Here is a 17902-nt window from a genome sequence, read left to right as displayed (position 1 = left end):
TGAAGGAAGATAATCCTTATCTTTGTTAGATTAAGCTAGCGCATGCTACTTTTTTTAGTTACTAATTAACCATACACGTATACTAGCTAGTATTTGGCTTTCCCTAGTTTAATAATTACAAGTTACTCACAAACTGGAATTTGATATCCAACTAATGCACTTTACGTGTTCAACTAATCGCTTGCAACTACCAATTTGAAAATAAAAAACCTAAGTTTGCAACTACCATTCAAGATGCATGCAGCCACTACGCTTTCCTTTTCTTCCCTCGCAATCCAACGTCATGTGTCCCACAAAACAAACCAAGGCCCACTATGGACTAGTCCTTGTACATGAGCTTCACACATAGATCGAATATTATTTGTTTTTACTTCTTACTTTTAATTATTATTAAATTATTTTTAGATTTATTCTTCAAAAAAATTAGGATAGATTGATTATTCGCAATATTGTTTTTAACTTTTATATTAAATATACATTTAAAATCATGTTACTTTCATTTAAATTTCAAGAATCTTTCTTATATAAACTATATTGATTTATCTTTAAAAAAGAAAAATTAATCATGTTCTATTTTTTTTATTCCAAAATCCATACATAAAGAAAATTAATAATAATAATTCTTAGAAAATAAAATTTCCTAAAAATAAAAAAGGAAAAAAATAAATTGAACAATAATTTTTCATAAGATTAGAAATTGAAGGAATATATTTTAATTAAAATGAGTAATATAGAATATAAATTTAATCTAAAACCTGAAAATATATCATTTTTTATATGGATGTATGATCAGTTAACCAATTAAATTGAATAAAAAATTATAATTAAATTGATTAAAAAAAATAAGATAATGATAATAAGGACTGGGCTTGAAAGGAAACACATTGTTTTGCTTTGAGAACTAGGCCTATGCGCTCATGGATAGAACCACCATTTTTTAATCTTTCAAATCTAATTTCTCCGACTTGTTTTGCTTTAAAACATCTCAAAATTAATGAAACGATTTTAATGTTGCGTTTGTTACTGCTCAGGACTGAAGGGACAAAAACATAAAAAAAAATATATGTTTGATTAAATAAATAAAAACGGAAATAAAAAAAATAATTTATCTCTAAAACAATTTTAAAATAAATTTTTATACTTTTAAAATAAAAAATATAAAAAGACATATCCCTTCGATCCTTATTATATTTAATTTTCTGTTTTTAAAATAGTAACCAAATGTCACTTTAAGAATTAATTATATAGTTTGAAACTCATTTTAATACATTCATAAACACAAAAAATAAAATAAAATCCAAATATTCAAATTTATTTCGGGATTTCGATCTCTTCTCCCCCCCGACTATTTCATGGATAGGAACCGGTGTAAACAAATTTCCTCACCAAGATTAACATAATTGAAGCCAAGATCGACAATTACCATTTCTAGAATAGGATTCATTGCTGCTTTCTCTCTTTTACATTCAGAGACCAAACTGTGATATAAATGAATTTAAGAATCAAAATGGGACCGAATTGTGAAATTCATGAAAACCCATCCTTAAAATGCCCTTAAGAAGTTTTCAAACTACAAAAATTGAATAGTAAATTTAGTCTTGGTGAATCTTAATTTGAGGTTGGGTTTGTTATGTCTTGTGAACTATTGTTAGAGTTAATATAAAACCATTATTGGAGCTTTATGCAATAACTTAAAATCTTAGGTTAACATGGTTAAGTCAGAAGTTTGAATCTTACAATCCTCTTTACTCTAAGATTAAATTAAAAATTAAACAGAAATTAGTAGTAAACCTATGCAAATTTCAAGTCTAAATAACTTTCTCTTAATTGTTTAAGTTTTTTGATTGAGATAGTTATTTAAGAACCGTTATACCATCCTTTATTTATTTTAATAAATATAGAAAGCCTTTTTGAAAATTCATACTCCATCATCTTAATTTTGGTAGTAGTAGTCAAATGAACTGGTGATGATTTTTTTCTTATATTGTGGTAAAATATCTAAAGAAGTAGATAATGGTAAAGGAAATGAAATATATTTATCATTGTTTTTTTTTCCTAAATAACAGTATTAATGATCTATGATTCCAACAATTTGAGTATTTGAGTTAGAATTATGATCCCACCAAATTCCCAATATTGCATTGCATCAAACACATTGATTCCTAAAATTCATGTTTAGGGATAAAATTAATGTGTTGGATAATTGGTTAATTTTTTAGTTCAAACAATCTAATCTATTGTTCACAGTCAAGGTATCTAGTGACCTGATATGAAAAACTCAAAGGATTGATAATTGGTAGCAAGTGATACCTAGTAAACTAGGTGACCGATAATTATGATAGTAGCAGGTGGTGCCTGGTAAGCCAAGTAACTAGTAGTTGGTACCTATAAAACATCCTCTTTAATGGACATAGAGACTCTCTGATAGTAAAATCAATAACTTTATAGAGAAAAAAAGTACAATGATATTTTAAAGAGATAGAGTCTAAAAATATAGATGCTGAAAATATTAAGAATGAAGAGATTGTGAACATTTGACTTGAAGGAATAATGATGTATTTATAGCCCATTAATCTTGTCCTTTTGTAGAGAGGAGAGGTTAAAGTGTAACTTCACTATTATGATATTTTGAGTTGTATTATACTCAAAATAATATGTATAGGATCAGTGAAAATACTAAGGAACCCGCGTAGGGTCCTGAAAAATACTTCGAGTAGTGTTAGGCTTGGGCAAGATGCTCGAGCCCATTAAAGGTGAAAAACGGGTCCAAATGCGTTCCTTGGACCCACGTATGTTGGGTTTAGGGCGCGTACTCTAGCCTAAGAGCGTGCTGGGGTGCATGCCTAGCATGTGGTGTGCTTGGCAGCATGCCTGGATGAGCATGCACCCATCCGAGCATGGGCTTAGACTACCATGCCTGAGCCCATTTTCCTTGGCCCCCGACTGTATATTAGGCTTAGGCTTGGTAGCCTTTGCCTAATGGGTGTTTTTTGGGTTTATTTTGGGGAATGTTTTGGGTCTATCTGGGTTTTTTTTTTGTCAATGATAACTTTTTTATTTAAAGAGATATTTTATATTGACTTAAAAGGGATATTCTTATAAATTCATATTAAAACTATCATATAATGCACGTGCGATTGTTAATTTTTACAAAATTAGTAAGTAGAGGGGTATATTTGAGAATAAAGATAAACTAAAAGTTATAATTAATTGATATTTTTATAGAAGTATATTAGCCTCAGTTTATATGCTTTGTCGCGGGGCCAAATTATTTTTTGTGTAAAAAATAATGTTCATGAGCTGAAATGAGGTACATAAAAAACCAGTTATGACAAACCTGTAAGCAAACTAATTCACCATCATAAAATTAGTAAATACAAACGGAAATATCGACGAAAAATTTATGTCGATGGATTGCAATGAACTTTACCGACAAAATAGTCACTCGTTGTATCCATCAGTAAACTCCAATAGAAATATTCCCTTGATATTTTCCAAGGGAATTATAGAAGAAATTAAAAAAGCCAAAAGGTATCATGAAGTGTCATTTATATAAACGAAATGACTGACAAAATGAACTCGTTGGTAAAATCCATCTGTAAATCCTTCGATAATATTTAAATTATGACCTGGCGAGTGAGCCCCCCTATTTCTTCCTCCTCCTCCTCTTCCATCGACTTTGCAACAAACAACAGACACCCCTATTATTTTATTACAAATCAATCTCCCACCACAAATCCAGTCACCCCGACACTCAATTTATCAACATTCCTCTTTTGATTCAATTTTTTTAAGGACTCCCCACATCAAGTAAGCAAAATTATCCTTATTTTTTGTTTGAACTCAATTTTAAAATTTTAATTTTTATTGTATATTTTTATAGTATATGTAGTTTGTTTGTGTGTTTACTTGTTTTATAGCTTTTCCTCTAAGAAATTTGATGTATTTGTATGATTTATATATGTTAGGGTTTGTTTGAGATTTTGAAAAATACAATTTATTTGTAACTTGATGAAATTGATTTCTAATTTGCGACTTAGGGGTTCTATAATGAAATAGATAATGAGTTATTTAATAGGTTTTTTTATATTTTGTCAATTTTATTATTGAGTTAAAGATTTTAGTAAATGTATAAGAATTTGAATTTACATTAATAATTGATAATGATTTAAGAGTACCATTAAAATAGATCAAATAGGTTTGATTTTAACTAATGTTAGTTAATTCATTTAGTTTACATAATTAAATAATATATTATAAGTAATGGATGATCGTTCATGAATGTATTGAGATTCACTTGAATGGTTGCAAAATATGAATTATTGTAATGGGATTGAGGGTTTTATTAATTACACATTATTTAATCCGAAAATATTAGTGGATGTGATATTAGATATTCATATAAGAGGTGTAAAAATAAAAAGAGGTTTTTGATCTACATGTTGTAACAATGCATCTTCTACAAAAAAAGGGTTCATGGAGAAATATTCCACCAAATCTAAGGCCCAAATAATGTGATTGGAATAATCTAATAAAAAAATAAAAAAAATTATAAGCATTTTTTAAAAAAAAAAACCTTTTAACTTTTCAAACCTGTGACCCGAGTCATTAAACTTGAAGAACCCAAATTTCAAAAAACTATGAAGATTAATTCTCAATCAATTGAATATTAAAGAATGAAATTGAATAAAGAATTTCAAATATACAAAAGGATTTCACAAATTGCAATTAAAAGAATAAGGATAAAAAATAAAATACAAAATAAATTTTATATTTAATTGAATAGTGAAATTGAAAAAAAAATCAATTTAGTAGAAGGATAAAAAAAATAAAACTAATGAGGATCAAGATTGACATAAAAAATAAAAACAATATTGTTATTAAATTGAGAGATTGAAAAGAATGATAACTTTTACAAAAAGGGCTAAGAAAAAAAAATTGAAATGAAAACAATGATGACCAAATTAGAAATTATAATATCATCAATTTGAATTGAATTATGAAATTGAAAACCACTAAAACTTTTACAAAAGAGTCAAGGAAAAAAATTAGAAATTCAAAGACTGAGGATGACATTGAAAAATATAATATTTGGTAAATTGGGATTGAATGATGAAATTAAAAACAAATTCTATAAAAGAACCAAGACAAAAAATTAGAAATAAAAAAAATAAGAACTGAACTTGAAATACCAACAACTAAGAGGGTCAGGTTATAATGTTTTAGGAAGAAGAGAAAGAAGAAGAAAAAAAAGAGAAAGGTCCACTAATGTCAAACCGGACCACTATCAATGATACGTGTTGCACAAATAAGAAAAGGATACGATAACACATCTAACAACATGATGAAATGACATGTTTTAGTGCTAAGAGGTGCATGAGCCTCTTACATGCCCCGGTGTGCTACACGTGCACCCACATTGTTTTAGCTAAATATGAAATTACCCCTACACTAACATAATAATTATAAAAAAAAACCACGGTAAAAAACTGAAAACATGCGTAATCCTTAGGCTTAAATGTTTTGGTTTTAAGGTTATTTTTTTCGTTTCACTATACATTTTAATTATTTATTATTATTTATATTTGTTCAAATATCAAATTGCTTCTCAATATAATAACTACCCCTTAATGCTATGTTTAGTTTTTTTGTTTTTAAGGGTATTTGGTATTTTCATTATGCAATTAAGATGAGAAAATATTTATTTTTCCTCGCTCTATTTGGTAATGGCAAATGAGCCATGTGAAAAGACTTCAATGTCCTTGTAAACCCGTATTAAGTTTTTTAGGTTCAGGGTTAAAAATATCATTACACTATTCTAGTGAACAATGACAATGAATCTAGAGCTACAATATTTTTTAAAAGGGTCTTAGTTCTTTTTAATGATCGATAAATGATGTAATATATAAGGATACAATTATAGATTTTTCCAATAATTTTATATAACAATTCATTTAAAATGAAGAAAAAGAGTAATAAAAAAGGAGTTTGCATGTTGGTGGCATGCATGTAAATTTGGTATGTAATAAAAAACAAAGAGGCTATTATGGTATCGATTATTTAACAAAGACATCCTTATAGTTTCCATTTAGGCAGTTGAATTTATATGGTTTGGTTTTTGGATAGATAAAGCCCTTTGGTCCATGCAGGTCAAGCTACGTTTTCTTTAATTTTGATTTATAGAAGAAAGAAGGGATAAATGTTAGATTTTCATTAGTTCTAATTATAGTGAAAATAAATTTTGATTAAAAAATTAAAAACATAATTAAAAAGTAAAAAAAAATGAAATAAAAGTTTCTATTTTTATTTATTTATGGCCCTTTAAATGTTTTTATTTACTTTCAAATTTGATATTGTTCTTTTCACAATGTTATGTTTTTTCTAACTATTTCTATATTCACACTAAATATTTATATTTATTCATATATTTTCTAAAAATTCTAAGTTGAATTTTTATTTTATTTTCAAAAGAACAAAAAACAATAGTATATAAATAAATCTTATTTGAAAATTAGAAGAGCTTGAGTACATGAAATAAAAAATTTCATGAAAATTATATTGTGAAATCATGTTTATTAAATTAATATGTATATCATCAAGTCAAGTGTGTTTCATCAAAAAATACATATTTTTATTACTATCAGACCATTTTTTGATTTACATGACCTAAATGATCACAACACTATTTCCTAGTTGATTTATGATATAAAAATAAGTAAGTATATATAGAAAATTTAATCAATTTTTTTTGTTTTTCCTCTTTAAAAAAACACAAGAGAAGGATTACGTTAAACATTCTAAGGTTTATTCTAAATTGTATTTTCTCTCCCATATTAGAAAAATTATACTTTACATATTGAGTGAAAGCCACCTTTAAAAATTGATGAAAAACTAAAATATCCTTGGCTTAAAGTTTTTCTCTTTTCCCTTTCTTTTTTTTCCTTTTCCTCCCTATTTTTTCTCCTCTTCCTTCTCTCTCTTCTCTCTCCACATCAAGACCTGGCTTTTTTTTCTTTTTAAAACTAAAGGAAGAATTACCAAGATGATCACTTGGTGATTCTCCATTTCCTAATTATTTTGAATCAATATTGAGGAAAAGATGGTGGCTGGCATGAAATGATGAGGTTGCTATTATGTTATAGGTAGTTGATTGGTGTGTGAGAAATGTTATTGTTGTTTAATGACGTTCTCTGAGTGTGGAATCCTTGATGAACATAAGAGCATATAAAGGCATACTTAAGAGGGGTTTCCATATTGTAATGGTACAACATGAGTCCTTCAAAGTTCATTGTTTTCTTTCCATGGATGTTTATAATAAGAAATCTATTTATATTTATATAAAACTTAAATTTATACAATATATATGATGTTAAGTAAAACTTATGAGAAGTTGAAGCTCCTTTGGTTTTTAAACCATAGACTAGTATTTAAAAAGAGTTTTTATCATTGTAATTCTACGACGTAACACTTTACACAAAAAAACTCAATACAATATTCTTTTTAGATCTACTCTCTCTTCTATGATGCTTTCTCTCTTCTCTATTTTTCTAGTTATTTATAGTTAAAACATCGTATTTTCCTGTAAAGTAAGGGTCTAAAATTCTAAAATTAACAATAAACAATACCATTACGAACTTGCAATCAAATTCTATCTAAAACTAATAAAGCTACTGCTTTAGACATAAAAGGAATATTTTTTGATCAATTAAGCATTTCTTCTTCATCCTCTTCCTTACTCTTAGAGGCATCATCATTGTCCTAGATTAATTCTTCTTGATATCCTTCATTTCTTTTTTTCATCATCGATCCTCTTAGACCAAGTCTTCCTAGTATCCTCCATTTTATCATCATAAAAATAAAATCTAGGTCCCCCTTTCACTAGTAATGATATAGGTCAACCCTAGTTTCATCCATAGAGATATATAGTCAGTCTTGGTTTTACAATGTGTGTGAATTTAATCTAATTCTAGAGGAGGTGGTTTCAGCCCAAATAAGTTAGCCTAAGTTTGGGTTGATTAATGGCAGGATGAGAGGTATGTTTGGGCTATATTTTAGGTCTTGTATGGACCTTAATTCTGTTAATGGGTTTTCGTATTATTGGTCCCTAATTTTGGCAAGGATTAATTAAAGTATTAGAATCCTTTTCTTACAAGAATTAATAAAAATCCTCAAATAAAAAGGACTTGTGGGTGGCAGTTATTTAGATGCTTATAGAGGGAAATTTCCTTGTGTGAAAAGGAGTCTATTTATGGAAGCAAAGATTGAATTAATAGAGGAATTATTGTGTTTCCTTTATTTGCAAGGATTCCAAGTATAACTTGGAAAGTGCAAAGATTTCAACTATAACTTGGAAAGTAAGAGGCAACTATAATGGAGGAATTTTTACCATTTATTTCTTAATATTTAGCAAGGATTCCATGAAAATTAAGGCATGTAAGAAGCAACTACAAGAGGAAGAGATTCCTTGCTATTTGTTTTTTATTTTGTAGGGATTTTCTAATCTATAAGGATTCTTATGGAAAGCTATTTAAGGAGATTAAGTCAACCTTATTTCTTCCTAAATTTGAGAGGCATAAGGGTGGAAAACAAGGGAAGAGTATCAACAACTAAATTCATGAATTTCCATGCTTGTAGAAGACACTAAGAGCGACAACACTTCCTACTTCTACTAGGAAGAGATTTCGGCTACAAAGAGTTTCTCAAGCAAGGAAAGATGTTCTTAGGAGCTGAATTAATTATTGTAATGGCTTGATCTTTTATTTTGACTATTGTTGTTCTTAGTTAAGTATTTCAGGGATTTTAATTTTAGTTGAAGACTTTGTTTTAGTTTGTGTTTATTTTAGCCCAAAATCGATGTTTTAGGAATGTTTTAGACATTAGACTTGTGTTAGCTGATTATTAGCTTGAGCCTATTGGTTTGCAACATAATAAGGGTTCATTAGGGTTATTTTAGGGGGACTATATATATTTTTCATGGTTGAAAATTTTGTAGCCTTTTATTATTGAATAATTCAGATATTGCTTAGTGCAAATCATGTTCTTTAATGGGACCAAGATCAACTACTGACTTATCAATGTGTATTTGACCTTATGGCATCTTCATATACTTTGGGTTCTTGTTTTGCTATAAAGAACGAGTCTTTTTCAAAAACCTTTGGTTCTTATGTACAAGGTTATCTCTAGATCAAGGTTTCAATCCAAACCTGAATTTTGGTTTTCTTAGGTTATTTAACTTTTTTTTCTTTTTTGTGGGTTTTAAGATTGTTATCCTTGGAGTTCACATCAAGTAATCTCCTCTCACGTTGTTAGCTTTGAGCATCATATTTGATGATGAAGTGACATGTCTATTATGAGGATCGTATTTGAAAATAGAAACAGAAGTTGTGTCAAAAACCCTTTTGAAAAGCATCTATAATATGAGATTTCTTTAAATTGTCGAATTACAACTACTTGATCTTAGATAAAGCTATACGAATGTGCATCAATGTCAAAAAATCATCTCAACCCAATAGTTTAAGTTGTTAGGTGAGGTTCCAAGATATAATTTATATTATTCTCTAACACATCCCTTCAAGTAAAAGCTCTTTGGACTTGAAACTTGCACAAACTCACGTTATCTTATGCTTAATTTTTATCAAATAAATAGGGATAGTGTGATTCGAACTCGTGACCGCTTGGTCATCAAGGCTCTGATATCATATCAATGAACCATCTCAACCTAATAGCTTAAGCTGTTAGATGAGATTCCAAGATATAATTTATATTATTCTCTAATAATCAACAATTTATTCTCAAGCTTGTTCATCACAACAAAAATAGTTCTTTACTTTTGTCTATAGCACTGTTTTTTTTTTTCTTTACAAAGACTTTCATGAAGTACATGGGTTCATGGTTGAAAAATTTTAATGGTGTGAAAACCTAAGGAGCTTAAAAATAGATTATCCAACATTCAAATACATATCCTACAGCTTATGATAGACTATTTTGAGTGAATTTTGTGGCAACTGACTTGATATGAAGATTCACGTGGTCATGATGAATGTTAAAATCTCAATTTGTAGATTACAAATGTGTCCAATATAAAGTTTATATTCAACGAAAAGCTTGGAAAATCAATGATTTTAGAGTTTTTTTCTGACAGGATCATGGATAATTCAATGGAAGAGAGACTTCTTTCCCCGGAAGAACTTAACAGCTCTGACTTGAAGAGGAGGGTTTGGAACGAGTCCAAGAAGCTATGGGTGATTGCATTTCCTGGAATGGTGGCGCGAGTGTCTTCATTTGGAATGATAATTGTGACACAGTTATTCATGGGGCACATTAGCGAACTGGATCTCGCAGCATATGGCCTACAGCAGAGCATTTTGCTGCGGTTTGTAGATGGGATATTGGTACGTCCTCCTCTCAACATTTTGTTATTATGATGTAAAAAAAGAGACCTCCCCTTCAATTGATATTTTGTCCGAGAAAATCCAGGAATCCATATATAATTATTATGATGTAAAAAAATGGATTGGGTAAAGTAAAAAGAATAAATGTTTGTTTATTAAATATTTTTAATTTAGTTTGACTACTTGATCATATTTTATCATACTTATTTCTATTTCACCTTCCCAGAATTCATATTCCAATGGATTCCATGCCAAACATTTCAAATGATTTTTCAATAAACATGTAAAATATTATCTAGATGGATTAATAGATTGATTTTAAAACAACACTGATTAATTACTATTGCTATAAAAAATACTTGTATTTTATCTTCAATATCCTTTCTTAATAATGAAAGATAATTTGAAAAAAAAAAAAAAGACATTTGAACTATGTCAACAAACTAATTAATATATCTATTAACTCATATTTGAATTATTTTGGCCTCAAGGTTTTTCTTATAAAGTGTTGATCTACATTAATATGCTTTGTCCAAACATGTTGAACTAAATTATAAGCTAATTATATGGCTACTTAGTTTCATGGAGTAGTCTCATCCCATCACTCGATAAATAACTAATTTCATTAAGTAGTTATTTCAACCATAACATCACACATAACCCTTTGATCATTCCTTTTAAACTCATCCTTTACACTAAACAATACAAAAACCTTTTGCTTCTGAACTCAACCTCTCTTTATTGGACAATGCTCCTACCTTTTATTTTATATTTCTCTATAAATCAAGATTACCTCCCATCAAGATAGAATACTCTAATATGGATTTTGTTAATCAATGATGCTTCTTACCCAATCTTCATTTGTATATCTATAAATGTTCAAGTGCTTGTTCTTTAATAACTTAAGACCTTTCTTATCAGCTAATTTCAAATACCTGAGAATCTAGTTCATTGTATTCACTTGATCTTTACTAGGGTTATGTATAAACTGACTTAATTAACAGTTTAACAAAATAAGCTATATCTAAATGTGTATGAGACAAGTAAATTAATTTTCCTACTAGCTGTTAATATCTCTATTTATTTAGTAGGAATTTTGATCTAGATATTCTCCAAGGCTATAATTTTGTTTTACTGGAGTGTCAATTGGTTTATCATACCTGTCTTTGAAAGCAAGTCTAGTACATACTTCCTTTATGATTAGAAGATACCTCTTATTGATTTAGCCACTTCAACTCCAATGCCTATGAAATATTTTAGCCCCTAGGGTTTATTTCAAATTCAACAACTAAGATTTTCTTTAAGTCTTATGATTTCTTTTGCATTATTGTCTGTAATTATCCTATCATCAACATGATATGATTTGTATTACTTTGTTTGAATTCATACTTCTTCATAACTGAATCGAACCATCCAAACAATGCAAAAGGTGATTGTTTTAACCCAAATTTTGTAATTTACTTACTACTCCAATTTAGTGAGCTTGTATTCTATTCAAATGGAATATCCATATACATTTTTTTTTCGAGATCTACATTGATGAAAATATTATTTTTACATAAAACCCATGTAATGATCAATCTAGATTTGTTGCTAGAGATATCAGAACCCAAACTATATTCAACTTTACTAGTTGAGAGAACGTCTCTTGGTAGTTTACACAATACACTTGAGTATATCCTTTTTCCACGAGTCTTGCTTTGTACCTTTTAATGGTCCAATCTGCTTTATTTTTTATATAAAAAAACATGCATCTACAACCTCTAGTTCCTTTAAGTAGAAGAACAAGATTCCAAGTCTGATTCTTCTATAGTGCCTAAATTTCTATCATTATTGCCTAAGTTCATTATGGTGAAGAAATGACATCCTATAGGTTGTTAGGAGCCTGTATAGATGACAACTGATGTATGAAAGCTTGTAATGGTTTTAATAGCTTATGTGATGTTACATGGTTGTTAACTGGATGCTTTGATTTCTCATATGTATATTATAGAGAATAGTGATTAATTGGTTTCCCCCGATTATTCCTGAAAGTTAGTTTATATCCAATATAAGTATTTATTATATTAGGAGATGAGATGTAGTGTATTACTTAAGAGTATTGTTACGATGTCGCGGTCATACAAATTAATTACCTAGCTTAAACATATAAGATAGTATAGAGTAAGCAAGGGGTCGGTCCTATGAGAAAGATGTAGTTCAAGTCTTTATACTAAATGATTCAAAGTTGGGGGATTTTGAGGTTATCTCTACTATGTTATGGTAAATAAAATAAAATAATAAAGCTAAATTAAATAAACCAAAACTTATTAAGAGAAAAACCTTGGTTTTAAGTAAACGTCCACTTATGAAAATCAAAATTGATCATTGAAATGATATCTCAATTTATTTTTCAAATATGTATATTTCCTTAACATTAGTTAGTTAACCGATCCGCAGTGTAGTTAACCCTAACTATTAAACAACTATAGTGTCTGCACTAGTAATTTAATTCAATGGCAGCCTTAAAAACTAGATAGGTTGATAAATATAGACAACATAACTGTCTATAGTCTATGTTCGATTTAATTGAATGTTTTCTCTAAGATTAACAACATAGATCCTCCATAATTATTAAACTTAGTCGCCTCACAAGTTTAAATATCACAACTCTGGTTTTGATAGCAAACTTAACAGTAGATTGGTTTAGAATAATAACTTAGAGTCCGCTCTATCAATCAAACTAAACAATTATAGGAAATAAACATAGAAAAACATTCATACTCATCATATAAACTGAAAAGAAAAGATACAATAGATCTTATAGTTTTTGAAATCCCAAGGTTTTTGTATCCTTTCGAACAAGAAAAATAACTTAGCCTGACATGTCTATTGAAAAACTAAGAAAGAGAAAAGATGAAACATAATTTCGGGTATAAGAGAAAAGGGTGAGAGTTTTCTTCTTCTTTCTAGCCTCCCCCCTCTCTTTCTTTTTATTTGATAGGAAACTCTAATCCTCATATCCGTCCAATCCGTTTGTATCCTTCAAAAAAATAAAAATAGTCATTTCCAAAATAGACAATCTACATTTAAGTAATACAATAACTATTTTTCTAAAAACAAGAAAAAATAGTTTTGCATAAAATCTTAAAGCTTTGACTTTGGACTTATAGAAGTTAAATTGCCCAAATAAAGACCTTTTTGATACGAAGAAACAATTACCATATTGGTTTGGATGCTTTGGAAGTAAGTTGGACTTATTTCCTCACAAAACCTGTCGGCTGGCTGAATTTATAGGTTGTCTTAGAAAAATCATATATATCTCATATGAGCTTTTTTTTTTACTGAAATTTGGTAGGTTAATAGGTATTTAAGTCTAGAATCCAATAAAAGTGAGCTTGCATCAAATGAACTTCTCTAACTCAAGATATTCAAGTCGGAATGACCGAAGATCAAAACTAGTAAAATACGAAACTTATCTTTGAAGGCTGCGATTTCCATACCCTTTATTTTTCTTATCATATATATATAGAAAAGTATGGATATTCGCTTTTTATTATCACTGAAATCACTTCATTTCAACCTCTACAACTTAAGTTCTACGTAAAACATCGATCAGAAGTCAAATATGCAAATATTTGACACGAGTTGTAATATGGTATGAATTTTATCTCCAATTTATTTCTTTTCAAATCTTAGATCCAAAAGTACCTTCAAAACATAAAACAAATATTATTAAAGCATTTTATATATAAAACATGAATAAAATACTAGATAAATATAAATAAAATTATCAAATAATATAATTGCATCAAGTATTCTTAGAAGATTGGTCTTTTGACACACTTAAAAAGATGATCTTCTCTTGTCGCAACAACTTGTAGCTGGAATAGTTCTAGTCTGGTGCCTTCATTTTCTATATCTTGAAATTGTAAATTCATCCATTTATCCTTTTTGTTATGTGTCCTCCCCTAAAAAGAGGAGAAGTAGATGAGGAATTTAAGAAATATTATTTTGATTCCAAGAGGGTAGCAACTATGGTGACATACATGTAGCAGATATAAGGATGATAGCAACGATATTCTTTTTGACATGTTCCATATCCTAGAAAAAAACAATGAATACAACATGGATCAAGCTTGGTAAGAGGTTGTAGAGGAGTAACATTAATATGGATGAGAGGATTTTATATTGGGAAAGAGCTTGTAGAGGAGTTCGAAAATCAAACACCCATAAAAACATTCTATCCATAAGGTATACTGATGTGACAAATGCCTAGTTCGAATGATAACGTGGAGCATGGGCTCCAATAAGTAGTGTATTATTAGTTGTTTTTAAGATGTGTCTGATCTTCCTTTATGTAATACCATTATATTAAGGTGTTTGAACATGACATGTTTCATGAGGAAAACTGCGTGTGAGTCTTAGAAATTAATTATTAGTATTTTCTAAATACTAAAATATTCATATCACTGCAATTTTGAAAGCTAATTCTAAATAATTAGTATAAAAAAAAAAAAAACAATTTGGAACCAGAACAAGATTAGTATTGACTTTCACTTGAAAATATAACAGAGAGAAAGGTATTGGCCTCTTTGTAGCCATGGAAGTGAGGAATGAATCGATGTGTCTTTCCTATTTTACATGTCTTGCCACCTGTGTGATCTTCCAAATATATACAAGGTAAAGACAATTATTTCAATAATTTACTTACCTAAGTTTTTCCTTTCTCATGGAAGATTGGCATGTCAAGTGCGACTGAGACCTTATGCGGGCAAGCATATGGAGCTGGACACTACCACATGATGGGTGTTTACTTGCAGAGATCATGGATCATTGATGGTGTAACTGCAACCATCTTGCTTCCCCTCTTCATTTTTACAACACCGATATTAAGACTAATTGGGCAAGAGGAGAATATAGCAATAGAAGCTGGAAAAATCTCCATTTGGTTAATTCCCGTCCTCTACTCTTATGTCTTTAGCTTGACCATCCAAATGTACTTGCAAGCACAACAAAAAAACAAGATTGTCGGGTGCTTTTCTGCTTTCTCCTTTCTGGTTCATGTGCTTTTGTCCTGGTTATTTGTGATCAAACTTGGTTTAGGGCTTACTGGTGCCATGGGTGCATTCAGCATATCATCTTGGTTGCTCGTTATTGGAGAGTTTGTGTACATCTTTGGAGGTTGGTGTCCTAATACATGGAAAGGCTTTACTAAAGCTGCATTTGCTGATATGTTACCTCTAATAAAGCTCTCAATATCCTCCGGAGTCATGATTTGGTAAGTTCCAATTTTGACAATATAGTGTTTTTATTCCATTTCGTATGGGAATTTAACTTGGATGATTGTTTTTATGCACAAAATACTTGATTCCTTAATGATGTTAAGCACAGCAGAAATGGAACCAAGTTTTTGATCATGATCACGAACTTATCCTTGCCTTGTTTTATCACACACTAGTATCATTTTAAGATTACGAATGATTTATGGTTCATTTATTTCGATAGTCATCACTTGCTTTCTAATTGTGTTTGCTATAACCTTACAGCTTAGAATTATGGTATTCCTCTATTCTTGTCTTGTTAGCTGGATATATGAAGAACGCAACCATTGCAATATCTGCTTTCTCCATTTGGTAAGAATTTGTTGTGCAAATCTCAATACAGTTGCTCGGCACTATATAGTTCTAACTGTTGAAAAGAAGATGATTTATGCTAATTCCTTGTTGCAGCCTCAACATCAATGGATGGGAATTCATGGTCTGCCTTGGGTTTTTAGGTTCTTCATGGTATTTGCTTTAACCATTAGAAATGCTACTCAGTTTCGTTTTGTCTCTCTATATCTCTGTTTCTGAAGTAAGTGATCTCTATTATAAAATGTCATGTATGTGCATTTCGTACAGTGTGCGCATATCAAATGAATTGGGAATGGGCAATGCCAAAGCTGCAAAATTTTCTATCAAGGTTGCCCTTGGTACTTCGATAATTATCGGAATTATCTTCTGGGTTTTGTGCATGGTCTTTAGTCGGGAAATTTCATACTTGTTTACGAGTAGTGAGGAAATAGCAGAATCCGTGTCCAGGCTTCATGTTCTACTAGCATTCTCAATGCTGCTGAATAGTATTTTTCCAGTACTCACAGGCAAGTATTTCATTCTAATTCTATTATTATATGCAAATACTATATGAACATTTTCTGGTCCATTAACTTTTTGCATAGCTTTAATTCTATGTATCTTAGAATTTATTTTATGCAATTATACGATCGATCGCTCACAATGACAGAAGTAAGTCAAGTGCTGGTGTTTCCAGCAATATATATATATAAAAGGGCACGCGCACATGTGGTAATGTAAATCTTAACCATTAAAATTCCCTCTCCAGGTGTAGCTGTAGGTGCTGGTGTGCAAAGTATGGTTGCATTTGTCAACTTGGGGAGCTATTATGTTATTGGGTTGCCGGTAGGAATTCTGCTTGGATATGTAGCGCATCTTCAGGTCACGGTATGTAAGAACAATATTGTCAAGATATCATAAGATATCTACTGCTTAACATTCAAATTATTAATGGAGAATCAAGCTAAAGCCATGAATTTGATTGTCTAGTATTGACCATTCACTCTTTGCTAATAGGCCAAGTGAGTGGATCTAGTTAAAATTGAACTTCATAAAAGGAGTATTTTTATTTACCAATAGTTTCTTCTCTGCACATACAGGGTTTGTGGATTGGATTGTTGAGTGGAGTTGGAGTCCAAACACTTCTGCTATCCTACCTTACATGGAGGATTGATTGGAATGAACAGGTTTGAAAAGATGTCATGAAATTATCATGTTAGAATATTCTAAAAATCATAGTCAACTCAGAGCTATATTGCCATAAGCAAACAACATTCAATTCGTGCAACGCAGGTAAACAAGGCATCAGAGCGTCTTGGTCGATTTTTTATTGGAACAACAGAGGGATCTGATGAAAACTCCAATCTTGCTTGATAGTAATGGACACTACTTGTTGTTGCGTGTTCAAACCAGATTTTTAGATGTGGTTTTGCTTCCCTCCCTGTGAGGCTAACTACGCTGCAAACTGGTCAGTGCTCTCAGCTGGCTCATCATGCTGGCTTGGCTCACTCTCCTTTAGGCTTGCAATCATTTTGATTTTTATCTTTCTCGCTCTGTCTATTTTATCAAAGAACCACTCATCCAAAAACTTAAATTATTGAGGTGAGACTTCAAGATTTATAATATACTTTATCTATCTCTTATATTTGACTTTCAGGGGAGTTCTTTTCTATGTTTTATATCCAGATTCCTCGTGCTTATCAATATTCTTACCATGAAAAGAAAAGGCACGTCCTGTTATTTTTCAATGCTCTCTTAAATGTGCACAAAGCTTCGGCTGATGTTAGGGTTGTTCATGGGGGAGACAAAGGAAGGAAGATGGGGATCTCCAATCATAGTTTTTAAACCCGACCTGGTAGTCGACCCGGTATAATGATCGGGTCACAGGTCAGATGGGTTGACCTGGGTTGACCCAGG

The 17902-nt window shown here is 30.3% G+C and overlaps 1 protein-coding gene across 1 annotated transcript in view; it reads left to right on the top strand.

The window, feature by feature from the left end:
* The window catches only part of LOC7493858 (protein DETOXIFICATION 24), an 89253-nt gene extending 71625 nt beyond the window's left edge, over nucleotides 1-17628 (top strand). The window contains exons 4-10 of the mRNA XM_052446619.1: nucleotides 15110-15651; nucleotides 15920-16006; nucleotides 16103-16159; nucleotides 16274-16512; nucleotides 16755-16873; nucleotides 17086-17172; nucleotides 17279-17628. Coding sequence (XP_052302579.1) covers nucleotides 15110-15651; nucleotides 15920-16006; nucleotides 16103-16159; nucleotides 16274-16512; nucleotides 16755-16873; nucleotides 17086-17172; nucleotides 17279-17359 — 1212 coding nt within the window. The 3' untranslated portion in view covers nucleotides 17360-17628. The remainder of the gene's footprint in view (nucleotides 1-15109; nucleotides 15652-15919; nucleotides 16007-16102; nucleotides 16160-16273; nucleotides 16513-16754; nucleotides 16874-17085; nucleotides 17173-17278) is intronic.
* Nucleotides 17629-17902: the final 274 nt, after the last annotated feature.

Source organism: Populus trichocarpa, chromosome 13 (genome assembly GCF_000002775.5).
Source record: "Populus trichocarpa isolate Nisqually-1 chromosome 13, P.trichocarpa_v4.1, whole genome shotgun sequence".
Classification (NCBI taxonomy): Eukaryota; Viridiplantae; Streptophyta; class Magnoliopsida; order Malpighiales; family Salicaceae; genus Populus; species Populus trichocarpa.
The sequence above is the reverse complement of the archived record's forward strand: the minus strand, read 5'-3'. Positions and strand labels throughout refer to the sequence as shown.